General features: G+C 35.0%; 2 protein-coding genes across 3 annotated transcripts in view; both read left to right on the forward strand.

Moving 5' to 3' along the window:
• The window catches only part of LOC107723199 (IQ domain-containing protein E-like), a 13337-nt gene extending 2483 nt beyond the window's left edge, over window positions 1-10854 (forward strand). The window contains exons 4-22 of one of the 2 annotated variants that reach the window (XM_016531752.1): window positions 977-1129; window positions 2959-3093; window positions 3200-3270; window positions 3750-3863; window positions 4916-4966; window positions 5089-5159; window positions 5483-5555; window positions 5675-5715; window positions 5810-5979; window positions 6268-6323; window positions 6423-6643; window positions 6929-7036; window positions 7525-7618; window positions 7719-7841; window positions 7925-8026; window positions 8731-8834; window positions 9070-9191; window positions 9463-9564; window positions 10146-10854. In XM_016531752.1, the coding sequence (XP_016387238.1) occupies window positions 977-1129; window positions 2959-3093; window positions 3200-3270; window positions 3750-3863; window positions 4916-4966; window positions 5089-5159; window positions 5483-5555; window positions 5675-5715; window positions 5810-5979; window positions 6268-6323; window positions 6423-6643; window positions 6929-7036; window positions 7525-7618; window positions 7719-7841; window positions 7925-8026; window positions 8731-8834; window positions 9070-9191; window positions 9463-9564; window positions 10146-10297 (2063 nt within the window). In that variant the 3' untranslated portion in view covers window positions 10298-10854. The remainder of the gene's footprint in view (window positions 1-976; window positions 1130-2958; window positions 3094-3199; window positions 3271-3749; window positions 3864-4915; window positions 4967-5088; window positions 5160-5482; window positions 5556-5674; window positions 5716-5809; window positions 5980-6267; window positions 6324-6422; window positions 6644-6928; window positions 7037-7524; window positions 7619-7718; window positions 7842-7924; window positions 8027-8730; window positions 8835-9069; window positions 9192-9462; window positions 9565-10145) is intronic. The other variant, XM_016531753.1, reaches the window with a different exon arrangement.
• A 2219-nt stretch (window positions 10855-13073) lies between these two features.
• Window positions 13074-15739, forward strand: part of ttyh3b (tweety family member 3b) — a 41189-nt gene continuing 38523 nt past the window's right edge. The window contains exons 1-2 of the mRNA XM_016531714.1: window positions 13074-13494; window positions 13826-13972. Coding sequence (XP_016387200.1) covers window positions 13847-13972 — 126 coding nt within the window. The 5' untranslated portion in view covers window positions 13074-13494; window positions 13826-13846. The remainder of the gene's footprint in view (window positions 13495-13825; window positions 13973-15739) is intronic.

Genomic DNA, 15739 nt, shown 5'->3' on the forward strand with positions numbered 1-15739 from the left:
TTCTTCAATCTTTGAATGTTTGTGCCAAAAGGTACTATATCCATGTGTCTGATTGTTGGATTTCTTTTTAGAAATCAAGAAAAAAGAAAGTTTCAGGCAGACCACCTCCTTCTCCTAGTAAGTTTAAGATTTAGAAATAAGTTTAAGATCTATTGCATTTCCATGCCTGCCACACAAATGCTACCATCTGTGTATTACTGTATCCAGTGTTGGGGAAAGTTACTTTTAAAAGTAATGCATTACAATGTTGCGTTACTCCCTAAAAAGTAACTAATTGCATTACCTTAGTCACTTTTTATGGAAAGTAATGTATTACTTTACTTTTGCGTTACTTTTTATCATCTGGGCTGGGCTCATTTTTCTTTCTTCAGCAATACAAAATTGAATCACAAATGTTATGTTTATCTAAAGTCATTTTTGCTTATTAGTATGGTTGAATTGGATTATCGAATGTTAGCGATTAATAAAATGGGATATTTATGTTTTTTTTAACGTATTTATTTATTGCAGTTTTGCATTTCACTGTTTTTGTTCATTTTGAGAAATAATGAATCTGTTTTTGTGCAGGTGAGATAAGTAAATGCATGTTCACATTTATTCTAGAACTACAGTAACCATCATGTTTGCACAGTACACACAATGCATCTGCGCTTGTTCCCGATTTCTCTTCGGGGATGGGGACAGAAGAGCTGTCAGTCAATAAATGGAAAAAACACTAAGTAACTGGCATTACCTATTAGAAAAAGTAACTCAGATATTTTCTAAAGTAATGTGTTACTTTACTAGTTACTTAAAAAAGTAATCTGATTACGTAACTTGTGTTATTTTTAATGCATTACCCCCAAAACTGACTGTATCAACACAGCATAAAAATTGTGAAAATTTCTGTATTTGCTAATTTAATTATGGAGTACTAATGCAACTATATACACTACAAAATGCTTTTTAAATAATAGATAATTTTCTTTAAATAAAGGGTCACCATACCTGAATAGTGCAAACTTGCATCTGAAGAGAACTCCAGTAGCATCGTGGAGGACAGTGAAAGGGACACAGCTCCAAAACTATAAAACCTCTCCGGCTGGTACACCAAAGGACGTCTGGCTACACTTACAGAATGATGGGAATGGTCTGTGCCTTTTTTTTTAAATAATGTGGCTATGGCTAAATGTTCTGCATTTTACCATTTTCAATTATGTATCTTCTACTGAAAAAGATGTAGATAGGTTTACATTATAAGATGTAAATTGCTGTTATGCTTCTCAGAAAAATGTATCTCGTTTTAAAGATATTTAAAAATGACTTAAATAGCTGACTATCACAAAAATCACATTCGAAGGTTGTAAACCTTTTGCTCTTTTAATATTGTTTCAGGCAGACCACCTCCTTCTCCTAGTAAGTTTAAGATTTAGAAATAAGTTTAAGATCTATTGCATTTCCATGCCTGCCACACAAATGCTACCATCTGTGTATTACTGTATCCAGTGTTGGGGAAAGTTACTTTTAAAAGTAATGCATTACAATGTTGCGTTACTCCCTAAAAAGTAACTAATTGCATTACCTTAGTCACTTTTTATGGAAAGTAATGTATTACTTTACTTTTGCGTTACTTTTTATCATCTGGGCTGGGCTCATTTTTCTTTCTTCAGCAATACAAAATTGAATCACAAATGTTATGTTTATCTAAAGTCATTTTTGCTTATTAGTATGGTTGAATTGGATTATCGAATGTTAGCGATTAATAAAATGGGATATTTATGTTTTTTTTAACGTATTTATTTATTGCAGTTTTGCATTTCACTGTTTTTGTTCATTTTGAGAAATAATGAATCTGTTTTTGTGCAGGTGAGATAAGTAAATGCATGTTCACATTTATTCTAGAACTACAGTAACCATCATGTTTGCACAGTACACACAATGCATCTGCGCTTGTTCCCGATTTCTCTTCGGGGATGGGGACAGAAGAGCTGTCAGTCAATAAATGGAAAAAAAACTAAGTAACTGGCATTACCTATTAGAAAAAGTAACTCAGATATTTTCTAAAGTAATGTGTTACTTTACTAGTTACTTAAAAAAGTAATCTGATTACGTAACTTGTGTTATTTGTAATGCATTACCCCCAAAACTGACTGTATCAACACAGCATAAAAATTGTGAAAATTTCTGTATTTGCTCATTTAATTATGGAGTACTAATGCAACTATATACACTACAAAATGCTTTTTAAATAATAGATAATTTTCTTTAAATAAAGGGTCACCATACCTGAATAGTGCAAACTTGCATCTGAAGAGAACTCCAGTAGCATCGTGGAGGACAGTGAAAGGGACACAGCTCCAAAACTATAAAACCTCTCCGGCTGGTACACCAAAGGACGTCTGGCTACACTTACAGAATGATGGGAATGGTCTGTGCCTTTTTTTTTAAATAATGTGGCTATGGCTAAATGTTCTGCATTTTACCATTTTCAATTATGTATCTTCTACTGAAAAAGATGTAGATAGGTTTACATTATAAGATGTAAATTGCTGTTATGCTTCTCAGAAAAATGTATCTCGTTTTAAAGATATTTAAAAATGACTTAAATAGCTGACTATCACAAAAATCACATTCGAAGGTCGTAAACCTTTTGCTCTTAATATTGGATCGGTAACTGAGAAACACTGGCTCAGGATCAAAATGCTTAGCTATATGCATTTGAAAGACATGCAAATGTAATTTATTCCTATAAAGCCTACTGTTTCATATTTGAAAAATTGAATTTCTAAGGCCTCTAATTTATCAACATGATCAAAACCTTGCTGAAAAAACCTGTTGTAAACAGTCTACTACCTGTACATGCCTTCTATCCTCTCATTGATAGTGCATACTTTTTAGCAAGTAAAAGACCTAGTATAATTGTAAAAATGAAACAACTGAGGTTTACTTTATCAAAAAGTAAAAATTTGTATACTTCAGGGACATTGTCAAAGTCTCCAAAAGGTGCGGAATACAGTGTCACACAGACCAGCATCTCAATGACCAGCACCCCCGAATACTTGAAGGAGGCCTTAGGAATGAAAAAGCCAAAATATTCCCGCTCTGCATCCAACGGTGAGATAAAACTATCTATAGACATAAACCTGAATTGTCCATTTCACAGTTATTATTATTTTCATTTTTGTCACCATGTTATTATTTTTTTACAATTCTTTGTCAGGTTATGTTCCAGGGACCCCAGACTTCAAAGATAAGGAGGAAATGTATGATGAAATAATTGATCTAAAAAAGGTGAAGTTCACCTCTCGCACACTCGCTCGCTGACGTATGAGTGCCTTTGAGGATGTGTTTTTAGAATTTTGATTACATCAGACAGCATGTTTTCAAAGAATTTGCTTTATCTCATTTGTCATACTATCTGTCCTATATGTTTATCAGGGATTAGTGGTTCGGATTAGTGTGTCCCAAATCATAATTTGTTAAAAATAGTTTGCCAAATGGTCCTGGATGGTCTAATATTTTTGCTGGATTTTTAGGAAATGTGTATCTATACAAGTGTTTTGGGCTAATATTACCCGCAATTCAAGTGGAGGAAATGGTTCTTAAGATGTATTAGTATTGCATAATACTAGCAATAGTACTAGTACTAATAATAGTATTGCAGATTTTGTCTGTTAAGGTGGATGTACTCTTGTACTTTCCCATATGTGAAGCAGAGGTATGCATACTGAAATTTCATGCACCCATGTGTTTGCTCTTCATTTTCTCAGACCGTCCAGTCCCAAAAGGATGAATCGGACAAGATGAAAGCCAAGCTGCGGCGTCTTGAAGAAGAAAGCACTAAGAAAGACAGACAAATCGAACAGCTGTTGGATCCAGTGAAGGTGACGAACAAACCTCAGCAAATCCAGAAGCAGAGATGAGCTGGAATAGTGGATAAGCATGATTACGTCACCTTATTGCGGAAATGAGTAGTTTAGTGTGAATGTAGAATTGAATTGAATTGAATGTCACATCACACGCATAAACAACACTGTAGCGTAACTGCAAAAGCAAGCAGCCATTATGCGTTTATACTTTGTAATTGAAAAGAACATTATTTCTTGAATGACAAACTTGATTGTCGTGAAATCTAAAAAACATTATTTACAGGGTGGCATTGTCATTGCCATATTTAAAATTAAATTAAATACTTTTATTTAGCAAGGATGCAGCATTTAATTGTTTGTTGTATTTAATTGTTTAATTGTATGTTGTAAAAGTGACAATAAAGACTATAGATTGTTTAAAAAAAAACTATTTCAAATAAATGCTGTTCTTTTGATGCTTCCTGAATCCTGAAAAATGTTTCGCAGTTTCACAAAAATATTAATATTAAGCAGCAGAACTTCAACTGTGATAATAAGACATATTTATTGAGCACCAAATCAGCATATTAGAATGATTTCTGAAGGATCATGTGATAGGAGAAAGCAGAAAACAGTTATTTTCATTTGAAATTAATTATGAATATTTCACATAATTAATGCTTTTTTTCTGTATTATTTTACTGCAGCATTTTTGAGCATAAAAGGCTTCTTTCCAAAACACTAAACACAAAAAATATTACTGACCTCAAAGTTTGAACATAGTGAAAATGAAAGGTGTTTTCTCAGAGCTTATTTATTGAAAAAATGTAGGTAACACCTTATTTAAAGGTGTCCTTGTTACACGTTACATGTACCTACTGTTATAGTAACAAATAATTTTGCATAATTACATGCAAGTAACCCTAAGCCAAACACTAATCCTAACCCTAACCATATAATACGTACATGTAGTTAACTAATATTACTCAGTACTTAAATGTATAATTACACTGTAACAAGGACGCCTTCAAATAAAGTGTAAACAAAATGTTTATTGTGAAATAATTATTTTTGTGTTGATAATATAGGACCCAGAGTATGCAAGGGGTTTAGTGGACAGAAAGACTGATCCTAGATCGGTGAGTATGCCATTATAAACAGCTCACACAACCTCACAATCACAATTCATCAGATCAATGATTCTTAATTTGATGAATGATATAATATGAAAAATGTGTTTCTCTTTTTTTGAACACACCAGATCATTAACGGACTGAAACAGAGGATTCTACGATTGGAGCAGCAGTGCAAAGAAAAAGAAAATGCCTTAAGGTCTGATGCCAAATTCATTTATATTATACTGTCATGCAATTAATCATGTTATGGTGAATCAATACAGCATGAATAAACTTCATTATAGCTTAAGTGTTACTGGCTAAGTGGAGTCTAAAAATCTTATACTTCTTTGTACAGGCTGTAAAATCATAACTTATTCTAGTGACGTTCTTGTGAAAATGATGAATTTCTATTTAAATTTTTACTTGGTTTTTCCCGTTTTTATTTTTTTTTATTAAAAACTAGATACTTATGGACCCCAGTGTATGTTGTATCTAAAATTATGAATTGTGTTTTGAAGAATGAATTTGCCATTACAGTCAGCTTCAGAGTGACCTCAAAACTACCAACATGCAGGAAATGAAGATCACTGTGGAAACCTACTTTGAAGAGGTATTTTACATTACTCTCTCTCTCTCTCTCTCTCTATATATATATATATATAAAACTTCTGTTTTTATTTAAAATTAATACAAATTTAATTATAATACAAATATATTTTTTATGCTTAGGTTCAAAGATTGCAAGCACTTTTGGAGTCAACTGAAAGAAGGTGCAAACATTGTTAATTTTACTTGTAATTTGATGGTCCCTTTGAGCTTGTGTTTGGGTTTAGTCTTTTTCTCACTCTCTTTTTCTCTGTTCAGTAATAAGGCAGAGAGCAAAAACATCAGGCGGCAGAATAAGACCCTTAGTGCAACGGTTCTGAAACTCACAAACACTGTTCAACACCTGGAGAACGAGAACCAGGAGCTCAAAAAAGAATTGACACCGGAAGAGATGAACATGATGGACAGCCCTGCGTGCCGAGCCAAGGGTACTTCAATTTACAAAAGCACATTTAAACTTAGATTTACTGTAGAACTGGAAACACTATTTCACCAAACGTCATTTACTACAGACAGCTGCTGAAAAAGCTCACTTAAACCAGCCTAAGATAGTTAGCTAGTCTTAGCTGGTCTCCTGACCTGGCCAATTTGGTGTTTAACTGGTTTGGCCAACCGGCCAGCTGGTCTCCTAGTTTAAATGTGCCAAAAAAAAGTTTTAAGCATTTAGTATTTCCTGCACACAGGGCTAAATTCAGTCAGTATTTTTATGTTTACAGGTTATATGGATTGGAGTAAACAGAGACTTGTGCGCCGAATCCTGGAGCTTGAAAAGGTTTTTTTATATGTATATGCATGTGTGTATATGTTACATTAAATGTGTTACATTAAACATGTAGAATGTACATGTGAATGCAGTTTACTTGTTTTTCAGAGAGTTGAGCAGATGAAGAATCTTCAGATCACTAAAGCATCAGACTCACAGAAGAGCCCAGACAATAAAGGCACTGAGTCAGAATCGTCCAATCAGAGTGATTCTGTCAACACAGAGATGGAGCCATCTGTGATTAAAGAGAATTATGTGCATTTGAGGGAAGCAGTTAAGAAGCTTGGAGAAGAGAAAAAGGAACTACAGGAAAAACTAACCCAGAGAGAGTGAATATATTAAAAATATCACAATATCATATTCTTCAGAAACCATTCTAATATGCTGATTCGGTGCTCGAGAAATGATTTATATTATAACCCATGTAAAAAAAAAACAAAAAAACTGCTGCTTAATATTTTTGTGGAGACTGATTTTTTTTCAAGATTCTTTAATGAATAGAAAGATCAAAAGAACAGGATTTATTTGAAATAAATTCAGAAATATTTCTCATATTTTTTTTCTGAAATATTTAAGAGCAATTCTGATTGAAAATATTTTTTATTTCTTATTAGCGAGGAGATAAAGCAGTTGTCTGCTGAGAAGGATAAGAGTCTGAAAGAGGTAGAAAACGTGCTGAAGGAACAAATCAGAAAGCATGAGGGACTGATGCAAACACACAGGTTTGTAATATAAAAATAATGAAGGAATCATGAATTAAAACTAGTGTGGTGATGTTTTTGCTCATTTTTGAAGATGCTTACATGAGTTCTCACATGACTGAATCTCTTATGTGATGATACTCTTATGTGAGACAAAACCTATTAAACCCTGATTTATTTGAACGCATTTGTGTTCCTTTATAGAACGTATTTATTGCCGTAGTTATTGTTGGAAGAGTTTAATCTATGTTGAATACAAAACATTCTTTTATATCTGTAATATTTCTGTGACATTTTTCTGAGTGAACAACCTTGGTTATGTCGGCAGAAAAGAAAAGTCATTACAAAGAAATAGAAAAGAATTACATTTTGATGAAAGATTATGAAAACTGACTTTCTTCTGTCTTTTTAGAATAACATGCATTAATGAATCATGATAAATATGAACATGGAAATTTATTTTAAAAAAAGTAAGTAGAGTCACTTTAGATATCATGTTTTATTTACAGGCAAGAGATGGGTGCACTGACCATAGAAATCAACTGTTTAAAAGAGAAACTAGAGGAGGAAAGAAAACTCAGATTACTACAAGATTCAAGTCAGGTAATACATTTAAACTCTTTCTTTAAGAATGTACACACACAGTTCACTCAAGTGCAGATGGCAACTCATGCATATGAAATCCATGTTTCTCATCTCACAGGTTCGGGACGGTTCTTTGTTATTAACACTCACAGAACCATTGTCGTCATCAGCGGTCATCCCGAAAGAGAAGAACAGAGCAGCTAAGATCATCCAGACGCACTGGCGCTCACACCGAATACAGGTTGGTACAACACATTGACATACTGTACACCCACAGTGACTAGATTATTCATATCCTCCTTATTCTTCTACTCCTTCTCTTAGGATCTAGTTCTTTTACAGTCCTGTCTCAGAGGGCATCTAATCAGGCAGAGGCAGGTAGATGGACAGAGTCAAGCAGACCCAAAAACCATCCCTGTTGCCATGGTAACTATTTGTGGCCTTTTGATGGGATGTTTTATTATACATAGTTTGTTTATGCATAATATGTTGTTGCTGTGCTTAAGTTAGTCAAATCAAATCCTATATTTTTTTCAAATCCTATATATATATATTCATAAAGGATACATTGAATTGATCAAAAGTGACAGTAAATACATTTATAATGTTACTAAAGATTTCAAATAAATGCTGTTCTTTTGAACTTTCTATTAATCAAAGAATCATGAAATACGTATCATGGTTTCCACAAAAATATTAAGCTGTACAGCTGTTTTCAACACTGATAATGATAATGAGAAATGTTTCAGAACCAAATCAGCATATTAGAGTGATTTTTGAAGGACAATGTGACACTGAAGACTGGAGTAATGATGCTGAAAATTCAGCTTTGCATCACATGAATAAATAACATTTTAAAATATATTCAAATAGAAAAGTGATATTTTAAATTATAATAATATTGAAACATATTACTGTTTTTTTGTGTTTTTATTAAATAAATGGTTGTTGAGAATAAGATAATTTTTCAAAAACTTGTACGGTAGTGTATATATTTTTACTTTTTTTTATATGATGTTACATCAAATTATTATGGTACTTGTCCAGAAACCATGGTAATTCCTTTGTTGTGCTTAACCCTATGTATGGACAAAAAAATTCCTTTGAAACTTCTTGACTATGTGTTTCAGAGCCAATCAGGAATGAATGCTCAGGCTGTACAGGAAGAGGAAGTGACTCTGCTGCAGTCTGTCTTTAGGGCTCATCTCAAACGCAGCACTCTGACGATGGACAGGTGATATAGATAGTGTATACACTAAATTACTACATCAATACACACTAGACAATTCATCATTATTGCACACTTCCATATTTATATTATGATTCACAGTCAAAAAATTAATAATGCACAGGTGATTGTTCTGGTTAGAGAATGCAAGTCTGCAGTCACAACAGTTGGTTTGAATGAATATGGTTGCATGCATGGCCAGGTGTTCTCCTGACAGCCATATGTTGACTTGACATTGCAGAGCGTCTGCAGTGACACAGTCTGCATCTTCCATACATCAGAAGAAGCTGTATCTCTCCACTCCTCCACTGCTGCCCAGAGGCTGCTCACAGGCCGTGTTTGCTAACAAAATACAAACCTCAGGTGATTATTCATCTGAAATAATGTGCTTTGTTCTTGCTGAAGAGATCGATTTGAACTCATGCTGCTAATATTCCTACTTGTTAGTCTTGGATCAATAAGACTTTGTTGGTTTCCACGCTTAAAACCTTTTAATGAACCAAAAAACTTTTGTCAACAAAGATTCATACCTGGTTATCTTTATAATGTCTTGTACTGAGTTCCCTTTTAAAGCACTGTGACTTGACTTGCATTGAATGTTTATTGTAATATGTTAAATGTAATACTCTTCCAGGTGTAACTCAGAATAATAGTGAGGAGACTACAGAGGAACTACATCCTGCTAATAATGATAAGATGACAAGACAAGAGCTACATGACAAGAGCTCAATACCAGGTTAGAATACAGGATATCTGTAACTCATTCCTATTACACTACCTTTTTTTTTTTTTTTTTAAAGAAATTATCACTTTTGTTCAGGAAGGATGAATTAAATTGTTCAAAAGTGACAGGAAAGTCATTTATAAGATGTCTGTTTTAAATAAATGTTGTTCTTTTAACCGTCTGTTTATCACAGAATATAAAAAATATGGTTTCCAAAAAATATAATATTTTTTTAATTAATATTAAACAGCACAACAGTTTTCAATTGCTAATAATAATGTGTTAATAAAATGTTTCCTGAACACCAAATCAGCATATAAGAATGACTTGTGAAGGATCGTGTGAGACTGGAGTAATGATGCTGAAAATTCAGCTTTGTCATCACAGGAATAATTTATTTTTAAATGTATTAAATATTGTCTCTGAAATATCTTTCAGAGACATTAAAAAATCTTACTGACTCCAATCTTTTGAATGGTAGTGTATGTCCAAGACACCAGTATATCTTTGAATAATCTCTGATACCTTTATGCATAAAGTATAATCATTCATCTATTTCGTGTAATAAAATCTATGATTTTGTTGGTATTAAGCAGACCTGAAGATCCACCAACAGCAACAAGCCAATGAAATTCCAAACACCGTCGATTCAGACGACTCTGATGACATAATTGTGTCTCCTTCAAAGCCGCTGAGAAAAAGAGAAAAATGCTTAAGTCCGTCCAGTGCTAATGACTTGATTTAGCTTCTTTATTTACTATTAGGAGCTGTTTTTTCTTTCGTAACTTGGATCACACACTATTACCTGAGCAACCTAAAAAGAATTGAAGCAAAAAAAAAAAAAGGACTATATATGGGCAATAATGACTGTACAGAGAAGAACATGGATCATGGATGATGAACATTCAAACATGGTTTTGTCATACTTTACTATTCTGTGAAGATCAAATTTTTTGACTTCTAGGAACTACGCCTTCAAATAAGGGACAAATTACAGAAGATGCGTCTTCTCATTCCAAAAGTGCCTTATGTTGAATTATCATTTTTAATGAGGATCAGGGATTTAATATTACATATTACACTAAACAGGATATCGCATAAAATATATTTAAGCCATTTAAGTGTGCATTTAAGGTACACCTCTGATTGATACAAAAGGTACTGTGAATCTCCACAAATGTGGGTGATGTATAAGACAACTTTGTTCAGATTGGAGAAAGAAAAAAGACAGTAAATACTGTTTCACTTAAAGGCGCAATAGGTGATTGTCTTCAGAAACATTTTTTGTTATGCTGGTTGAAAGTCTCTTCACATCCCGATAGCAATCATTAAGTTTTAAGTGGTCTAAATGTATTTGTCTGTATTTATATATTCTGTGGAAGGTGTAGGATCAAGAAATGTTCGTCTAATCAAAACGTTCGGTCCGAGCGTTTTAATATGCTGTCCTACCTGCCTGTCAACATATGTATTTGCATACCTCTGCGCACCCTACCTGTACTGTAATTATAGTTAACGATGACACATTCACAAATTGAGTTTGTAGTAAATAGAACATGAACACGAGTAGAGCAGCTGATACTGAGTGCGTGCAGCGTGCCGGTTAGAACGGTTCTCGTTCTCGAGTCAAGAATCGGTTGCATCGGTTTTCGGATCACCAGTATACTGAACCTAGAACCGTTTCTTTCGGACATGTCCGATTTGAGAACCGATGAGCTGATGATACTGCGCATGCGTGATTCAGCGACAGCGTGTGTGATCTGAACTACCGAACCGAACAGTAATGACTGTCACAGCACAGCAGCACCGCCCGCCACAGGTGTCTGAACTCTGAACCGGACAACTGATGCCATCGTGAGCGCGGGTGAAACGAGGATAATGGGCCAATCCGGCGAAACGTAAGTTTACTTAATTACAAATAAACCGTAATGGATTATACATAGTAAGTGGAGCATAGTTTCTGCGCTGATGAAGACTAATTTATTGACGTCATAACTGTAAAACATGCTAGTTTGCAGATCACTGCCTGTATATGTGTTGATGCTTTAGATACAAAAATCCAAATTGTAAGAAACGTATCAGATTATAATGATGTTTTAATTGACTGATGTTATGATTACTGACTTTATATTTGAATGTGTTAAGCCCGCGATAGACTTGACGCCATTACGTCATCGCCAATGACGTCATTACGTCGAGCGTAAAAGAACCGGTGAACCGGTTTTTTCAACCGGTTTATTGAATCGAACTGTCCGAAAGAACCGGTTCGCGGAAAAGAACCGAACTTCCCATTACTACTGTGAGTGTAAATGCGTTCAGGGGGCGTGGCTTTGGACGGCGATTGCAGGGAGGGTGGGACGTTCGCTTTCAGTGCTATCAGGCTAAAGTTAGCATTTTCCAAGATCTCCTATTGTACCTTTAAATGTTGTCAATGTGTTAAATGTTAATATAGGTGTATCTGTATTGAACCAATAATAGCACTGAAAATGTGATGCTGTTTTCCAATTTTAATGTCTTGTTAAAACTGATTTTGCTCGAAGAGCACATACTTTTTTGTGCCATTGTTCTTGAATTTGTGTTAGAGTTTCTTTATTAAAAGCTTGTTTTCTCTGGTCTTTTGTCCTTTATGCTAAAGTATGAAAATACCTTTTCCTCATTTAGTCTAACTTCCTATCTAACAATGGATACATGATTATTAATTTAATCTTTTTAACCAATTAATATACATTACTTCTCCAGTCCTTTGTGATGTAGGCTACTGGATAATGGTTAAGGATAATGTTTTTTTCTTTCTGCACAATTTCTACCTGATAAAAAAAATGTACACTTTGGCAAATAGGAAAATGTATATTCATTATAAACATGCACATGGAGTTTGAAGCCTTTAACTAAGAAAGGAAACCGTGTTTTGGTCTATATATTTGATATATTTGAACATTTTATTTGAATACATTTTGTCTAATTTATTATTTCTGATCAAAAATAAAAATCTGACAAAACGGGGAATATAACACCATTTGGTGATTGAATATCGGGTATTAATAGGGTTAAAAGTCTTGCAAGAAAAAAAAACAGAAATAGTTCATATAATATTTTGTTTGACCTCATGAACATTTTCCGAAGGTCAAGCATCTTGCTGACAATTTGTTAAAAAATAATAAATTATATATTCCTGATTTGATTGTACGCGTATTTGCAAGTTAAAAAAAGACCAATCACAATTTAGTACGAAAATAAATGCAAGAAGGCGGACCAATCGGATCAAGTTATTATGCAAAATTACAACGCGTCATCGCTGTTGCAGAATTTATCAAACTTTACCCTATTTATAACGTATAACGTATTTTAAAAACGTGTATAATATGCTTATATGTAGTGTAATTTAAGTATACACTTGAAGCAATTAAATAGTTAAAAAGCAGGAAAATTGTGGAGAAGAACAATAAAAAAGACAGTATGGCCAAAGTGATATGACTTTAAGTTACGTCATTTGGCCACTAGGGGTCAGTAAACATATCAATCCATTTGTGTATCGAAATACATGGCCGTGGATGATTGACAGTCACGCCCGTTTCTTACTGTAGGCTGCTCACAAATCACTAGTTCATACCATCGCGTCTAATATGCACCTCAATTTTAACGCGACAGAAATGCACAAGCGCTAATCACACGCGTCTCCTGGAAGAAAGCGGCGCGGGACCACCTTAAAACAAAAGCGGCAGTGGACATAAAAGGCGTTTAAAGCTCTTCCTTCAGCTCCAGTGAGTGAGTCGCTGGATAACATGCAGACGGCAGTGACGCAAGGGCTGCGTTGGACAAACTGAGCACAGAGAAACCTGCTGCTGCTGTCGGTTCTCGCCCAAAACATCGAAGAACAGGAGCTATTTGTCTGTTGTTGAGATCACCGCAGGTTTTTGCTGGAACTATGGTTTAGGCTGATAACGGGTAAGGATGGGTTCTTGATAACAAAAGCCTGCATGAACGGATTGCGGTTTCAGTCCTAGCATATAAACGATGCATTTGACTGATTCATTATTAGAATTAAGAACATATATAAGATCTGAGTAAGAACAGCAGATGTAGCTAAATATGTGTGTTGGCGACGAAATTCTGGCCATTTGTTGGCTTGAGGGTCTTTGGTGCAGATTTTAACCCCTGCTTCTCTGGAAGCAGCGTGTAAAGAGACACTTTAAAGGTATTTGATGCAATGCGACGTGATGAAGCCGCTCAAGTCTGGAATTGGCTGCTGAATGCATCATCATCGTGTCTTTTCCAGTCCCAGATCTGCGTGAACACTATGGCTGCAGTGGTCAATTATTCTCCGCCGTGGTGGGTTAACCTTTTCCATCGCCTCCCGCACTTCAACCTACAGTTTCAGCTGACCAGCAGCGATTTCCGCCCGGAGGACTCGGAATATCAAAAGGTAGGTCGACTTCAAGTGCTACATGATTAGGAAATACGAGGCAACATCGAGACCGATGTGTGAGTGCGGAGCGGCAAGATCAAAGGATGTTCTCGAGCACGACGTCACCCTCTCAAGGCTTTTACTGCAGCGTGACAACTAGTTAAGGTTTTGAGGTACTAGTTGGCATTCAGAGTGTCACATATTCCATATACGGACAGCTAAATGGTGATCATTATGAATAACAAAGACAAAACGTGTGGAACTGATGATAATACATCAGTGAAGTGTCCTAGAATAGCCAATGATAATGCAGTCAGACAGTATTTGACAGTTTAAAAGCTTTTGACCCAGTAGCTTGATTAGTACTAACCTAGCTTAAACTACCTTGAAAATCCATGCTGGTCAAGCTTGGTTGTAGTTTTTTTTAACGCCAAAGAGTGGCATTGATTTGTAATCAGTTTTAATGACTTCACCATCTTACCCAGCTCCTCATGTTGCACACGAGAACAAACTGTCCAATCAATGAGCAGTTACTGTCCAGAAATGATGTTATGCTTAGGAGCCGTGTGGAGATAAGTCAGCCTTTGTGTATTTACCCACCCACAGAGATGGATATCAACACCATATATAATGCATTTCTACATGCATATGCGACATTTGGTCATATGTATAATGCAGAGGCATCCAGGATTGCTATTGTATCTCAGTTGCAGCATCATTAAGGGAATGCTGCCAAAAATTGGAAAAGCAACCTGTCTGTCAGTATGGTTCTTGGTGTAAACATCCCATTAGATGTTTTAACGTCGTCTAAGCTGATCTGCTCTGTGCAGTGGTGTTGAGCATCATGTCAGCATTACATCACGGTATTAAAATGGTATTACCATGTTTCTTAGGTAATACACCATTGTATATTCCATATTAATAAGTTCTGTGGCATATTAATATGGAAATTATTCAGTATTCGGTTGGGGCGATGTAGCTAAATAAATGTTCTGTTTTAAACCTTTTGATGATATTCTCGATATTTATGTGAATGCTCTAAAATGCCTTAAAAGGGAGATAGTTTTATTTAATTTTGGTTACTATTATGATTATTATTATTATTAGATATTTTTAACCATAATTTAAACCAAACAGCCATTGTTGCCAGGTAGATTCAAAATGTATATTCAAATTGAATTATAATATGCCATGCAGAGAATTCCAAAAGTGTTTTGGAGTGATGACTCAAATTAATCACTTAAAGGGGTCATATGATGCGATTTCAATTTTTCCTTTGCCTCAGCTCACTCTAGCCCAGCCTCAGCTCATGCTAAGCCAGGGCTTCCGCTCACGCTAGCCCGGCTTCAGCTCACTCTAGCCCGGCCTCAGCTCACTCTATCCCGGCCTCAGCGCATGAAGTTTTGAATCATTTCATTGAATGATTCATAGAAATGAATCAAGCATACGAACTCTGAAAGAAATTTGACTGCTTACATTTAAATAAAACGTAACACTCATACCTATGTGATGATGACAATACTAGTTTGATAAAATGGTATCTAGGAAACTTAAAGGGTTAGTTCACCCAAAAATGAAAATTCTGTCAATAATTACTCACTCTCATGTCGTTCCAAACCTGTAAGACCTTCGTTCATCTTCAGAACACAAATTAAGATATTTTTGATGAATTCCGAGAGATCTCTGACCCATAGACAGCAAGCATACTACCATGATCAAGGTCCAGAAACGTAGCAAGGACATCGTTAAAATAATCCATGTGACATCAGTGGTTCAACCGTAATT

Source organism: Sinocyclocheilus rhinocerous, unplaced genomic scaffold (assembly GCF_001515625.1).
Source record: "Sinocyclocheilus rhinocerous isolate Xijiao unplaced genomic scaffold, SAMN03320098_v1.1 scaffold1325, whole genome shotgun sequence".
Taxonomy (NCBI): domain Eukaryota; kingdom Metazoa; phylum Chordata; class Actinopteri; order Cypriniformes; family Cyprinidae; genus Sinocyclocheilus; species Sinocyclocheilus rhinocerous.